We start from the raw sequence: 14,644 nt of genomic DNA on the forward strand, positions 1-14,644 counted from the left end.
TATTCTAGGAATATCGTCCATTCCTGATATTGCTGATGGAGCCTCGGTCATGAAGGTAGGTTCTCTATTAAAGAGTAAAATTGTTATGGGAATGACGTGCCCAGGTGAAATGGAGCCCGATATGCCCATTACTTTAGTGGTAGGGACTTTTCGTGATGCACAGTTAAATAGAGGTTGTATTATGGTAATTGCACTTCCTGTATCTACTAAAAAATGGATGTCTATTTGTCTATCGAAAATGTTACAAGTCAATAAAACATGCGGCCTGTTGTCATTTGGAAATGACATGACTGCAGGGGTGACCTGATATGCTAGTTTGGGCGCTGGTCCACTCTCTTGCGAGGCCGCCATTGCCTCTGCTGGGTTCCTGTTGGTCTTGGTCAATAAGGATGGCGGGTTTGCTGGTAATTGGGTTTCTGCTGTCCCTGCCTGGCCGAGTACGGCTCTGGCTGGGGTTGTGGTCATTTTTTGGAACAATATTATTAAATCTGCGGTTATACAAGGGCTGTGCCTGTCCATGGTCTTTGAGTAAATCGAGGTTGTTGTTGGGATCGACCCTTTCATCTGGTAAATTGTGTGGCCATCCTGGTAAAAAGATTCATTTTAGTTACTGTAAAGGTCAATTATGCTGTCGCTGCAAGTCTCTGTCCTGTTTAAGGTACTCTACTACCTGTATTATAAACTGATGTCCTGACAACATGGCTGTAAGCGTCAACCATAAATGTTCCGGTGCCCCTTTTATTATGATATTATTATTTATTACGCCTAATTATTATTATTATTTATTATGCCTTATTGCTGACGTAAGTTCTATCCTAAGAGGCGTGATATTTCTATCACGCTCATATATCATGCAAATGACTCCTATTTCCTGCACAGCTTGATCGCTTTGTCAATGGTGGGCCATCTGCATTGAGTTTTCGAAAGAATTTAAATCTTCGAGGTTAGGCAATGCATGTCTCCATGCATCTGCAGTCCACCCGAATAAGGTTCTAACTTCATCAGGTGTTGCTTCCAGCATCATCTGCAAGGTCCCGTGTAAAACTGGGTGTTCTACAATGTCAACTAGGTGCCTCATTTGGTCTGTACTTAATCTAATGGTATTTGCACCTTTGTCCCAGAGTTTGTATGAGAAATCTCCATCTTTCATTTCCCTCTGTGCAAAGTCCTGTCTACACTGCTGAATTTCAGCACGAGAGAGTGTGCGCGTCTCCGTCGTACTTTCACTCATCTCTCTTGGTGTTCTGAAGGTCGGTGTGGCTGTGGTTTTCACAGTGCTAACTGGGCTGCCCGCGCATATGTCCTGCAGGAACGGATTATTTTTACTTCTGGCGATCGCCTCACGTACTAGTTTTTTCCCTCTCAGTCTGTCATTATCAACATCATCAATAATTTTACATAAGATCCTTGGGACCTCCCCTTTATCCGCTAGAGCTAGTATAGGTTCTACTATATCAGGATTACTGAGAGGTGTAGTTATTTTATTATCCTTATCATATTTAGGTCATTTTTCCTGCACTGTCTTTTCACATTTCCTCCATGGAGATCGTGGTTTTAATTCCGACTTGTACCATTATCGTGTAACCCTAAAAGCCTACGAATGTGAATAGAAATACCAGAGCTGTTGCTTTTGCCTCCACACGTTCATACCAGTATCAGCCAGTTTCACCGCACATCCGCCACCTTGGGACTGAGTCCCAAGGGACTTGAGTCCCTTGCCTGTCTTAGTCTAAATAGTCGTGCCTTTTGAGGTTTCAGTGCAGGTGAACATTTTGATGGGCAAAACGTGGAATTCAAAGCAAAAAAGATAATAAATTCTCAATTACTCCAGCTACCAACGTTGACTGCCATTTGCTAATTGCCATAATTGGCAACTGCCAACTATGCCAACTGTCGCGAGCAGTAAGAGAGGAATCAGGTTCGGTTCCAACGAGTGGATTTTATTCATGCAATGCACACTCGACTCAACACTCCTAATGATAGCAAGTCACAAATACATTGAGGATTCACTCCCTGTTCACCTAGAGTCCAGTCCCCACGGACTTCTCAACGCAACGTCTCTTAGCCAAGAAGTCAGTCAGCAAGACCGAGGGGACTCTTCTCGGCCATAGCCTCTCTCAGCTCCTCAGGTGTCTTTGGATGTCCTTGGGTGTCTGATGAGTCGGAGGCTGGGTGGCAGTCATCGTCACGGTAACTATGGTTAGTCACCTGGCCTTGGTGACAATGGTCGATCAGCAATCAGTGATAGAGTGGACAGCAGCCGGGGCAGTCAAGAGACAGAGTGACGTGGAGTCCTCTGGTCACGGTGCTGCTGACAGTTTGCTCCAAAAGGCCAGGGGTTTAAGTCGTGATCTTCAGCCCAGTCACGCTCTGGTCTTCATTGATAAAGACCAGAACACGACTAGACCAGAGCCGCCACTCAAATCACAGATCAAGGTTCATGCCGGCATTGTTCAGGAGTGTCATCCTGCCACACGGCAAGTTTGTCACCAGGCGCCTTTTATGATTTTAGTTTTACAAGTCCAGGCAAATACCAAATGCAGCTTATTATTACTACATAACACACAACGGTAGCAGTTCCTGTTATTTCCTTGTCTCATTGCAAGGCCTGGAACGAGGTGGGGGGATTGGCACACAGAAGGAGGAATTTACCCAACTGTGACAGTGATAGAGTTAACGACCGACCACGGGCTTGCCACTGAGGGGCGGAGAGGAGCTGAAGCATGACCCTGGGAAAACGCGGCTCAAGTAATGTACTGACTGTGAGTGCCACCCGGGCCGCAGGAGAGAGCCCTGGCTCTTTAGCAAAGTGAGGAGCTGCGGGCCACACCCCAGGGCTGGGTGTGGCGTGGCGCCCTGCCCAGGGAGGGCTGCCTGGGAGATTTGCCGTGACGTTACACCTGGACACAGGGCCCTGGGTCAGGCAGAGTCTCCGCTGATGGGATCTTGTGAGGCCCGCAGCGTACCCCACCACTGGCCTGGATGTGCCCCCCGCCCAGGTCCTCATGGACCCAGCACAGGGTGAGGATGAGGGAGAGGGGGTCTCTCGGTGGCCTGCCAAGCCCTGGGGTATGGCTGAACACCAGGAACAAGAACCAAGGGTGGACACAGCCTAGGAGCCAGCCTGTGTGCCCAGGGACATGGAGGGACCTGGGGCGGTGGGGCAAGGGGACTGGCGGTGGAGAGGAGTGTGGGGAGGGCGGGAAGTCTGCTGCCCTGGACGGTGAGGCTGGGGCCGTGAAGCCAGCACGCCCAGGCTGCCGTGGGGAGGGCGGGCATTGGGCCCAGGCCAGCCCAGGAAGGATAGGCTGTGCCTCCTCCAGCCATGCTGGGGGTCCCGCTGGAGGAGGGGCCCCTGGACTCTGCAGGTCATGCAGGCAGGCAGGCCGTGTTCCGCAGACACCAGCGCGGCGGGCTTTCTCTCTTCCTTGCCTGATTGCCCCTCAGACCCTCCAAATCCCCAGCCAAACTCGTCACATCCGAGGTCCTGTGGCCCCGTGTAGAGGGGCTGCTTTATGGAAGGCCCCCCGATGGCACCTGACCCTGCTCTGACACTGCTGCCTGTCCCCAGAGGAGGGGAGGGAAGAGAACGAAGAGGAAGGAGGAAATGGAGAACAGGCGCTGCCGAGGCCGGGCCTGGGATTAGTCCTGCCGAGCGAGTATCGCTCCCTCCTCGGTGAACGGTGCCACCGGGCTGCTCCAGGGCTCCCCCACAACCAGGGTTGAGCCCCCAGGGGATCCTGCAGAGGAGCTGGGGCGGCTGGAGGGACAGTCACCCGTTGCCAAGGATGTGTTATTTGAGGCATTAAAGCAACCCCTGTCGCCTTTTCTACACAGGAAGTCTTCTGCTGAAGGGAAGCAGTCCTTGGCCTCTGCAGCTGACCACACGAGGGTGGCCCTGAGCCCCCTGCTCCCCGTCCTCCTGGCAGAGGTGTGGCTGGTGCTTGGCCTGGCCCTCACTCCCCAGCCAGAAGCCCAGGCAGGGCCGGATGCTCTGGAGGCTCAGCCTCCTCAGAACCAGGCTCGGGGGAAAGTGCAGGCTCCTACTGATCGGGGGACTTGGAGGGGCGGCCAAGGCCTGGCCAAGGACCAGACTTCAAACTCTGGGTTCAACCTCCTGCGAAAGATCTCCATGAGGGTTAGCAGCAGCTGGTCTTCTCACCACTGGGCGTGTCCTTGACCATGACAGGCTCAGTACTGGGCCAGAGGGCAGATGAGAGCCAGGTGGAGGGCGGCCCCACCTGCAGCCCGGAGCCACACGGAGCCCCCACTCCTGCCAGCCCTCGCTCCCGCGGCTCAGCGAGACCCTCTCCAGCACCCCGAGCGGGGCCTCGCAGGGGAGTTCTACCTTCATCCACAAGGATTAGATGTCAGAGACCTTCCCCAATTAATCCAAGAGGTCCCTTGATACAGAGTGTGTGCCTGGGAATTTTCACAACGCCCTGGCCCAGGGGCTCAGGAATCATCACATAAACAGAGACTCGGGGAAATTCCCAAACCATTTGATGAGATTAAACCCCAAAACAAATTAATTCTTGTGGATCACATCTTGTTCCAAGGGACTTGGACCCTGTTCTGCTCTCCCAAACCACAGGGTCCATGGCTCTCTCTTGCTTCCCTACCCCTGCTCAGGAGTGGCTTATGCCCAAGGACTTCCTGTGAACCTGTCCTCGAGTTTCACAGCCAGTTGGAGTGAGCGTGGGACAGTGCCAGACACGCCAGGCCCTGCCCTGTTCTTCCCATATGCCTCCACTTCTTACTCGGTTCCCAGCACTTCTAGCCGATCCCTGAGAAATTTAGGGTTGCATTTTTCTCTTCTTCCTTCTCTGCTTTTGTGTCTTGAACAAGTAGCAAAACCTCTGTCCTCCAATTCTCATTTAGAAAACAGGCACACCCCCACCTGCTCCAGTGTCATGAGGGCACACGTGCCACTTGGGCTTGGCACGTACTAGGCACTACATACATGGGGACCGCTAAACTCGGTCTTCCTAGTGCCAACATGTGGGGTACAGCAGGAGCAGCTGTCTCCTGAAAAGAGCTGAAAGCAGAGTCTGGAGGGGTGAACTGCGCAGTCACACAATACGTGCCCAGGCCAGGCACAAACTAGGGTCTCCTGGCACCCTGGTCCCAGGCTCTCCAGTGGGCATAGGACATGGTGTGGATGCACTAGAACAAAGAGCCAGCCCAGGAGAACAGTGAAGCCCCAGGAGGGGAAGCCACTTTGCAGCCAGCCAGGCCACACCCCAACAGATGCTGGGTATAGAGGGTCGTGCAGATGGTGCTGGGGGCCTCCCCTGGACTGGGAGTGGATGGGCCAGAAATGCTCACTGTGTGTCACTGTGGGGTGTGGGCTGGACAGAGTGGCAGCCAGGGAGCCACTTCCACAGACAGGGCCAGCCAAAGGCCCCACCCAGGTCTTCTCCAGACTGGAGCTAACCAGGGAATGAGTGAGTTTTGTCCAGGTCTACAAGAAGGGGAACAGGGACTGGGAGACATTCCCTTGCCTCATGTGGGTCTCCAGCAGGGCTTGTGGGTAGAGCTGTATTTGCCCCAAAGAGCCAAGATCTCTGGGTGATTGATTTGGCCTGCCTGAGTGGCGGCCCCAGCAAACTCCTTCAGGGAAGGTGGCCCCTTGTCAGGCAGAAGGCAGCAGAACCTCTCCCTCCACCACGCGAGACCCTTGCTTTTGGCAGAGGCTGCTCTCCACACGAACTCTCTTCTCACTCATTCAGTGACGCTGACCCCATTTGACCCTATCTTCACCGAAGTGACACTTTGCACATGGACACGTCCAAGGCAGTCAAGGTGCCCACGATGTACCGGGTGGGCAAGTTTGCCTCCACCTTTGACAAGACTTTTCATTGCCACATCCTCAGGCTGCCCTACCCAGGAAACACCATCATGCTGGCAGTCCTCATGGGGATCCTGGGTGACCTTGCCCTAGAAGACTGTCTGCCCACAGAGCTGGTGGAGACGTGGGGCGGGAACATGAATACCAGGCACGCCTGCAGTCTCAGCCCATTTGTCCTTGCGAGTGCTCACTGCAGTTTCATCCGAGGCCGGTGGCTCCACGCCAGTCTCCCCCTGTGAGCTCTTAGCTCCCAAGGGCAGAGGCAGCTTTGGCTGTTTCCCACCCCACCCGCAGCAGGATGGCAGGCCTGGCTCCTCCTGCCACTCACTCAGTCAGTACTTACAGAGCTCCTCCTGCCCCGTGCCAACCCAGTGCAAGGGACGCAGCAGAGAGGAAAAGAGGCGACTCCCGGCCCCTGCAGCTTGTGCCCCGTGAAGGGAGACATCCAGGAGGACAGGACAGCAGCAGGTGAGAGGGGCTCCAGAAAGGCCTAAGAAAGCAGCAGGCAGACATCTGAAGCTAACGGGCGAGTCGTGGGGGTAACTTCATGGAAAGCATCGAGGCACAGAGGCCAGTCCTGGGAAGGAAGCCTGCCTGCCAAGGCTGAGGAGCCACAAGGCCAGCCCCGCTCCCTATGCAAAGCCCAGAGGGCTTTGCGGAGGAGACCAAAGAGCACTGGAGGTCTCAGCAGAGGTGCAACATTCTGACTAAAGGATTCAAGAGTCTGCGTGGCGAAGACACTAGGAGGACGAGCATGAAAGCTGGAGACCCGTTAGAGGTTAGGTTAGAACCCAGATCCATGCCGCTGCTCGGACTGTGGGGCTGACAGTGGTGGTGACAAGGAGCAGCTGGATTCTGGATCTGCATAAAGAAGCAAGAGTTAGCAAAATCTGCTGCTAATGGATTGGATGGGGCTGAGAGAAAGGAAGAGCCGTCAGTCAAAGGTCATCTTGGCTTTTGGCCTTAGCAACTGGAAGGATGGCTCCGCCATTCAGTGAAATGGGGAAAATGTGGGAAGAACAGGTCTAGGGAGAATTCGCGTTTTAGTCTTCAAATTGGAGTCAAGCTTATTGGGCATCCAAGTGGAGATGCCAAGAAGTTGGATGTGGACTCCGGTGCCAGGCCAGGCTGGAAACACAAACCTGAGAGCTGTCAGCACGTGCTTGGGATTTGGAACCATAAGACTGGCCTTGACTGACGGCCTTGCCAGGGCAGGGAGGTGGCCGTGCAGAGGGAGAAGTTGGAGCACAGAGCAGGGTTCCGATGACCAAGACACGAGTCCACCTCCTGGTTACAGGACAACAGCTGCCGCGGGTGTTCTGTGGCTATGCCTTCTCAATCCTGCTGGCCCAGGGTGTGGCCCAGAGGAGACCTCAGCTTAGGGTCCCTGGTGTTAGTTTTATTTTCCTTAATCTTTCATTTTTCCTCAAACCTAGCAAAGTTCTCAAACAGCATGGGCCATCAACCAAAAAAAAATGTCTGCTGAATGAATAAATGGGTAAAGGAACCCTCGGGACATGGCATACCCTCAGTGGTACTCCAGCCTGGCAGCTGGGCCAGCTGTGCAACCCGGAGGACAAAGAGCTGCCCAGGCAGGTGGGAACACACATTGATTGATCCCAACTGCACACCGTTATCTGGGTACTTGGCATGTATTATTTTTCTGATCTCCTGTAAAATTGGCATTGGTATTTTTGACTGTACTTCATAGAGTAAGAAATTAGAAATTCTTTTAGTACTGATTAGTAATTTTCGAGCTTTATAGTTTTTTATGCTTTCTTTTTTAATGCATTTTTAGTTGTCAGTGGACCTTTATTTTATTTATTTATTTATTTATATGCAGTACTGAGAACCGAACCCAGCACCTCACACATGCTAAGCAAGCCTACTACAGCTGAGCTGAAGCCTCCATGCTTCATAGTTTTGAGGCACAGAACACAAATTTCTAAACGTATTTTCCAAAGGACACACAAGGGTAGAAACTAGGTAGGAGCCAAGTCTTCCTGGTACAGAGGGCAAGGGTAGAGAGCTCCTTCTGCTATCCGTCTATCCGTCTGACTCCTGGGTTTCTCCTGGGAACTCCAGGGACCTAGGGATCCAGGGGTCGGGAACAGTCATCCTCCAGGCATCTGAGGGGTTGCAGGAAGCAGCTGTTAGATGGTTCTGGTTGTTTTTAGACCATAGGAAAATAGACACACTGTGGTTCTTTGTTCAGAAGAATGAGTTATCAGCTGAGAAATGAAACTGGTTCGCAGAAACTCAAGTAGTATTTGAAAAGACAGAAGTATTTTCTCTGAGATTCACCATTACAGAAGAAGGGTGTGAGCAATATTGTTAATGGAAATAACCTTGGAGAAAGGGGGAAAAGAAAAAAGAAAAACGTGTCCTTTTCAGCATTCACAGATGGTGGCTCTATCTGCATCTCACTGTGGTCTGAACTTGTGCCTCAGGAAAATGGAGGTTTTCTTCAAGTTCAAGCTGGACCAGAAGTATGAGACACATGAGCTCCTCAAGCAAATGGGCATCAGAAGAAGCTTCTCGCCCTTGGCTGGCCTCAGCAAACTCAGCCACGGCAGGACGCCTTTGGGGTCTCCACTGGGGCCCAGTCCTAAGCACACGATGCCACCAAAACCAACAAATAGGTCTGCAAACCACTCAGTTTTGATGAAATGCCTGGTTGTAGTAGAGAATCAGATTTAAATTCCAGACTTGAAAGAGCCCTGTCCCTTTTCTCCTGATGCTCCTGACGGGGACTGGCTTGCAGATCCACCAGCGCGGCCAAATGCTGAAAAAGCGCACGGAATCCCACCCCCTTCAGGATGAAAGAAACCCTGACGTCACAAGGCCCAAGTCGCCACCTGCCTTGGACATACCCTCCAGAAAACCCCCGTGGGGCCATCATGTTTCCAGTGAGCAGGATTTATTTCGTCCCTTCTTTGATAAGCAGCCCAATCCTCAGATGGTTATTTTTAAAAATATATATATTGACCTGTTACTTCTCCCTAACTCTGTATCTTGATCCTACTTTTATCTCTAAACTGCTGAGATGAGGCTAAGTCCACTCCTCAGAATCAATCCCCGCAGCCAATCAGCGCTTCTCAAGAGAGGTGCTCTTGGTTTGGAGAACCATCTGTGGTCTGGAGCAACTCTGTGCCTTGCTGGGCACTGGGTTGCATTCAAGCCCATGTCCACTGAGGCCAGCAGCAGCTCCCTCTGCCCTCCCCAGCACCCATCATACTATGACCAAGAAAACGCCTGTGTACATCTCCACGCGGCTCCACGTCTTGTCACGTCTTCCTTGGCTGTGGAGTCGGCTCATATTTTCTCCTACAATTGTAATCTCAACTCCAAGAGGACAAATGGAATCCACTTTAGCAGGACACAGTAGAGAACCTTGGCCTGCCGTCAGGCCTCACCATACCAGGGGAAGCAAGACTATTGACAATCCTGCAGACCCGAGTTTCTGCTGGGAACACAACGAAAATTGAAGACGTGCTGTTTTACAAGGTCTCACTATGAAGCTTTAGATGTGAACTATTAAATACTCACCCTGTGTTTGCTCTTGAGAGTAAATTTTCAACCCAGAAAATTAGAGAATTTCTAGGTATTATTATGTTGATGTTTTCATTTACTCCTCATAAAATAATTATAAAGGTACATCCTTCACATTCCATTAGGTTCCTGGACAAAAGCTCTCCACAACAGGCAGGCAGCCCGAGTGTAAGCAAGAGTTTAGGAAGGGTTCAAGAACCCTCAGACTTGCCCCAGGGAATGCCACAGAACAGCACCAGGCACTGGAGAATTGCCACCAAAGACTCACCACACCTTGCCCCCACCCTGCCAGAAGGAAAGTCAAAGGACACAGGAGATCCAGGCAATTCAAAACCTTCCATGGGTACCAGTTGAATACAAGAATCAGTAGCCACAGAATATGTGCTCATTAAAAATTTACTGTTTGCATAAATTTGCCAGTCAGGGTCCCTAGCTCCAAGCACAGAACTTCTTTCACGTATTACACAATTCACACTGGGTTCGTGAGGTCTCCTGGCATTGTTTTAGATTTCTGAGGCATTCCCTGATACATCCCCAGACTGTGACTCCTGACATAGATGGGCCCTGTACCACTAAATCCTAGAAGCGTGGCCAAGTGGGTAGGAGCACCTTAAAGAATTTCAAGGGCTCAGTTAATTCCCTCTCTCCCCTGCCACAGGAATGGTCTTCCACATCATTTCCTTTTCTAGGCTTTATAAGAATCAGTGATTGAGGCTATAAGAAAGGAACTGAGGCGGTGGCAGGAAACCTGTCAGAAATTACTGCTTATTTCCTGCCTCCCGCATGGAGGTGGACCAGCGCTTCCACTTCACCGTCCACCAGGAAGGCTCAAGGATGCTCCTGTTTCTGCAGGTGGTGAATCCAACTCTCCTGTGACCCACAAGAGCATGAGCTCTCATAAGTGTGACAGCAGGTGCTCAAACCAGTATCTGAACCCACACAGGATGTCAGCACTGGATGGCAGAGCAGTGTCCCCTCTGTCCTCGGCTCGTTCAGGCTGTTCTCAAATGAACATGAGGACTGAATTGATAAACATCCTAAGATGTTGCTGCACTCTGTCCAGCATCTTCACCAGGCTGGTTGGAGAGCCAGGCTAACTGCCTGAAGACTAGCCGTGTAGAATCCCTCTGCCTTTCTCGGTTGCTCACACACCTGAACTTTAAGAGCAATTGGTCACACTATTTGGAGAGAAAGCCTTTAGCGGGAACACATGTTCACATCTCCTTGAGTCCTACTTCTCTCTCCACTTCTTTCTGGTGCAAATAAGTCCAGTTCAACACCTTCATCTCACAAAGAAACGGTCACATTGTAACTTTCATGGGCACCAGGCATTTTTTGCCTTCATGGGCCCCTTGATGAGAAAGAAAAAAATATATGCACATATATACATATATATCTACATACATACATACACACACACACATATACAATCTAAAATCCTCCTTGCCTTTTGTCCCCAACCTTTCCACTCCTCCTTCCCTCTCCCTAAAGCATTGGATGGGGTCCTGCTAAATAGTCAGGGTGCGCTCATCACAAAGTGCCTGTCTAGATGAAAGGGAAAATAGGAAATATCCCCGAAGCTCGCTCCAGCAGTCATTTTCTGTCTGGAAACAAGGAACTAGGAGTAAACACAGAACTAATTTTGGAATGTCAATAGTGTTGACAAATGCCTAATTAATTTCTGTTTCTATATAATGTTTAAACATACCTAAAATTTATTGATTAGTTATTTTAATTATTAATACAAATCAGAATAATGTTGAATGGGTGGTAATATTAAGAGGTAGTTTAAAGACTGACTCCATCATTCTCAAATATGAACATGAATTCATCCCTGTAGTCCAAGTCCTGACATTCCTTTAGGACCAGGAAATTCCAGAGCCTAGAAAGAAAGACAAAGAGAGATGGCTAACTCCAACAGGCAGTTCTGAGTACCTTGTTTATGTTCAGTTACTCAGGTTTGTTTGTGTAAAAATATGATCTGTAAAAACAGACAGAGACAGAGAGTTCAGGCAAATTTCTCACTTTTAAGAGATAAAATTAAGAAAAGAAGGTCTCTGAGAACACAAGGCTCTGAAATAAACATGGCTGAATCCAGTACAGAAAGGTCCATGGTTAAGGCCACAGGTGGAGGGAAAGCTTTCTTTGTACCCAGTGACGGGATCTAGCTGGTAAGTTGCTAAGCACGACTTTCATAAGAACCTTGGTCTTGTTTCTGGTGTCAGTGGAGATACTTATGGATTTCCATAACTGTCGCCATTTTTCATTGTGTCTACAATCTGTTCTTGAAAGTATGAATTTAAAAACAATTCAAAACCCTTAAAAGTTATCATGTTCATGAAAAAGAAAACTTCCCAAGTAATTATGACTGACCGATTGACTGTTTTTGTTTGTTACCAGGGGCTCTTAATGACTGAGCCACATCCCCTGCTCCCTCTACTTTTTTAAAATTTTGAAACAGGGTCTTGCTAAGTTACTGAGGCTGACTTTGAACTTGCAATCCTCCTGCCTCCGCCTCCTGAACCAGTGGAATTACAGGGGTGCACCACCCACACCTGGCATGATTGACTATTATAGCTGAGAATTTAATGCCTAGGAGTAAAATTTCAATTAACTTCTTTACATTCTTGAACTTTATAAGTAGTGGTAATATTTCTCTTCCTTCCCCTTTTTCCACATCCATCATGGAAAAATAAAAGCTAACAACTCAGCTAAATTATTTTTTAACAATTAAACTGAAATTCTCCATTTTATTTAAAGTAACAGAGTCAAGCTGACTATGAATAAAAGTACTGGAAAAACGGATGCAGCTTTGATGTCCCATTATGCACCACAAATTCTCCAGATCATAAATGTTCAATTCCGCATTACAGATGCTAGTAAGAAACATAATGAAAATAGTTAAACAAAAACCATATTGAATTCCTTTAACTAATGTTGTCAAATTTCTCACACCTACTGGATCTATACCGACAAAATAAACAGTTGAATGGTTCCATTTATCCTTTGATGAAGGATATATAGCACATCACTGAAAATGGCCAAAAAGAGGCTACATGGAAGGAAAGAAAACAAATGGCATGAAAAAGACTCACACTGAATAACTGTCCCCTGAGTAATTTATAGTTGACACTGCTGTGCTTCTATTATTCATTACTTGAAATGACTGTCTTGCTCTTTAATGATAGAATAAAAATTGCAGATAAGTATTTAAAACTTTTTTCACAAACACAGGTATCTCATTAACCTATGTTTTATTTTTAGTCAATTCATTATCCATTTCACATTATAAAAAGTAACCACACACGCATATGCATTCACAAATTAGATCATCCTTATCATACATCAATATATTTTAAAAAACAAATATTTTCTAATATCAATATAGTTATTTGCTGATTGCATTTGAAATAGAGAAGCTGACAATAGCTTCATACAGTATATCTCAAGAACTGACGTTTTAAACTTAAGAACTGTACATGTTCCACAGGCAGCTCTGATGGAAATAATAGGACAAATAAATGCTGTTGACAAAGCTTAAGCATGATAGCTTGGAATAACAGCTGATTCAAACCAGATTCATCATTTTAAATTAAGGACAAATACAATTTAAAATGTAAACAAAGTATGTATAAAAGAAATTCTTCTAGGAAATAAAGGAAATCATCAATCTATTATTTTTTAAGGTATTTGTAGCTCAAAGTTATCACAAGCCTTTACAGAATATTCAATGCCAAATCAAAATTTGGGGATGTCCAGGTATGACACACTGTCACAATCATGGGACTCATAAAACTGTGGACAGCTGTTTAGTTTGCCTTTTCAACTTGGCTTGGAGAGCCGTGAGAAGGTGCACTAATGTCCTTTTCCCAAGCTCCTATCCATGTGACAACACAGCAAGGCTGATCTCAGCTGACTTGCACCGTCTTATACTATCTAAACACTAACCTCTAGGGCAATGAGATAGGTGGGTTCCTGCACAAATAAAGGCAGATGTGGCTCCCTGCAGCAGTCACTAAAGCACACACCTAAAGTTATTTTTCATTACATTGCACTGTTAACATTGGAATTCTGTAACCACATTATTATTTAAGAAATATCTATTAATTATACCTCCTAGGGATCTAATTCCAAATAGGGTAAGTTTAACATCAGCTGCCATTCTTTTTTCATTCATTAAAAAAAAAAAAAAAAAAACTTAAAAGAAGTCCCAGCCATTGCTTTAGCTTTTTCCCATCAATCACATCATCTCCAGCTGTCTCTGCTTTGCCTCCTTCATTAAGCAGTGGATTTAAGGGTTGGATTTTCTGGATTTCCTGAAGGAAAGAAGGATGGAAGGAGGGAAGTAAGGGATGGAGAGGAGAGGGGAGAAAGAAGAAAACATGAAAAATTTTATATAATGCCTACTAAATAAATAAAGAAAAGATACTTTGGATAAAGTTAACACATGAGACTCTGATTAAAGGAAAAAATAAAATACATATTAAAAATTACTAAGAATTACCTTTAATGACCAAAACAATCAAGTGTGCACTTAACATAGCATTCAATTTAGTTCATACAACTTTTCCTTCTTTTTAAATTTTGTATAGCCATAATGGAAATTACACAGAACTAAATATATAAACTGCCTGGCCTTAAAAGACATAGTGCACACTTTTACTTCCTTTAAGACACTGTGATTTCTAAATACCAGATGTGTCTTTTTATGTGTGGCATAGAATTTTCTTGAGAAATAAGAACTGAAGTAATTAACATGCTCTGAAATCACTTCATAGGCTTATTTAAATAAAAAGGACATATTTTCATTTGGCTATGACATGGTTCTGAACTGTGGATAATACTTCACAGAAAAAAGAGCCTGGTAGACATCAGCCACCATCCAGATAGTTGCAGTGCGTACTTCCAAGAGTCCACATGAGACCCCCATTGTAAGAAACTCAGCCGGGTTTGTGGACATCCAGGCATGTGGTTGGGAAACAGCTGTGGAGCCAGCATTCCTCTTTCTTCAGAACAATCAGAACAGAAGAAACAAGCCTGACATGATTTCGTATCAGTCTGTTTTTGGACTCATTTTTGTAACCACCAATTACATAAGAAGGAAAGATGTGCTGGATGATGAAAGATCAGAAACAGGGATTGAAGTAAAGCAAGCTGGTGTGAATATACTAGGTTTCAATGGCCATAACTTTAAAAAATGCTTATCACATTTAGAAGAGTAAGTGGAGAACGGAAAATGTT

General features: G+C 47.2%; 1 protein-coding gene and 1 pseudogene across 7 annotated transcripts in view; one reads left to right on the plus strand and one right to left on the minus strand.

Moving 5' to 3' along the window:
• The first annotated feature begins 49 nt into the window (after nt 1–49).
• LOC306653757 (protein Z-dependent protease inhibitor-like) lies at nt 50–10,818 on the plus strand (annotated as a pseudogene). Its single transcript has 7 exons — nt 50–55; nt 3,704–4,692; nt 4,993–5,006; nt 5,595–5,999; nt 8,302–8,527; nt 8,616–8,760; nt 10,103–10,818. The product of its transcript is annotated as a protein Z-dependent protease inhibitor-like (transcript).
• Nucleotides 10,819–10,846: 28 nt separating this feature from the next.
• Nucleotides 10,847–14,644, minus strand: part of PPP4R4 (protein phosphatase 4 regulatory subunit 4) — a 104,561-nt gene continuing 100,763 nt past the window's right edge. For 4 of the 6 annotated variants that reach the window (XM_079128637.1, XM_079128635.1, XM_079128638.1 and 1 more), the window contains one exon: nt 12,641–13,719. In XM_079128637.1, coding sequence (XP_078984763.1) covers nt 13,695–13,719 — 25 coding nt within the window. In that variant the 3' untranslated portion in view covers nt 12,641–13,694. Of the gene's footprint in view, nt 12,580–12,640; nt 13,720–14,644 lie in introns of those variants that run through there. The other 2 variants (XR_013762054.1, XR_013762055.1) reach the window with 2 other exon arrangements.

Source organism: Sciurus vulgaris (assembly GCF_902686455.1).
Source record: "Sciurus vulgaris genome assembly, chromosome: 2".
NCBI classification, from domain to species: Eukaryota; Metazoa; Chordata; class Mammalia; order Rodentia; family Sciuridae; genus Sciurus; species Sciurus vulgaris.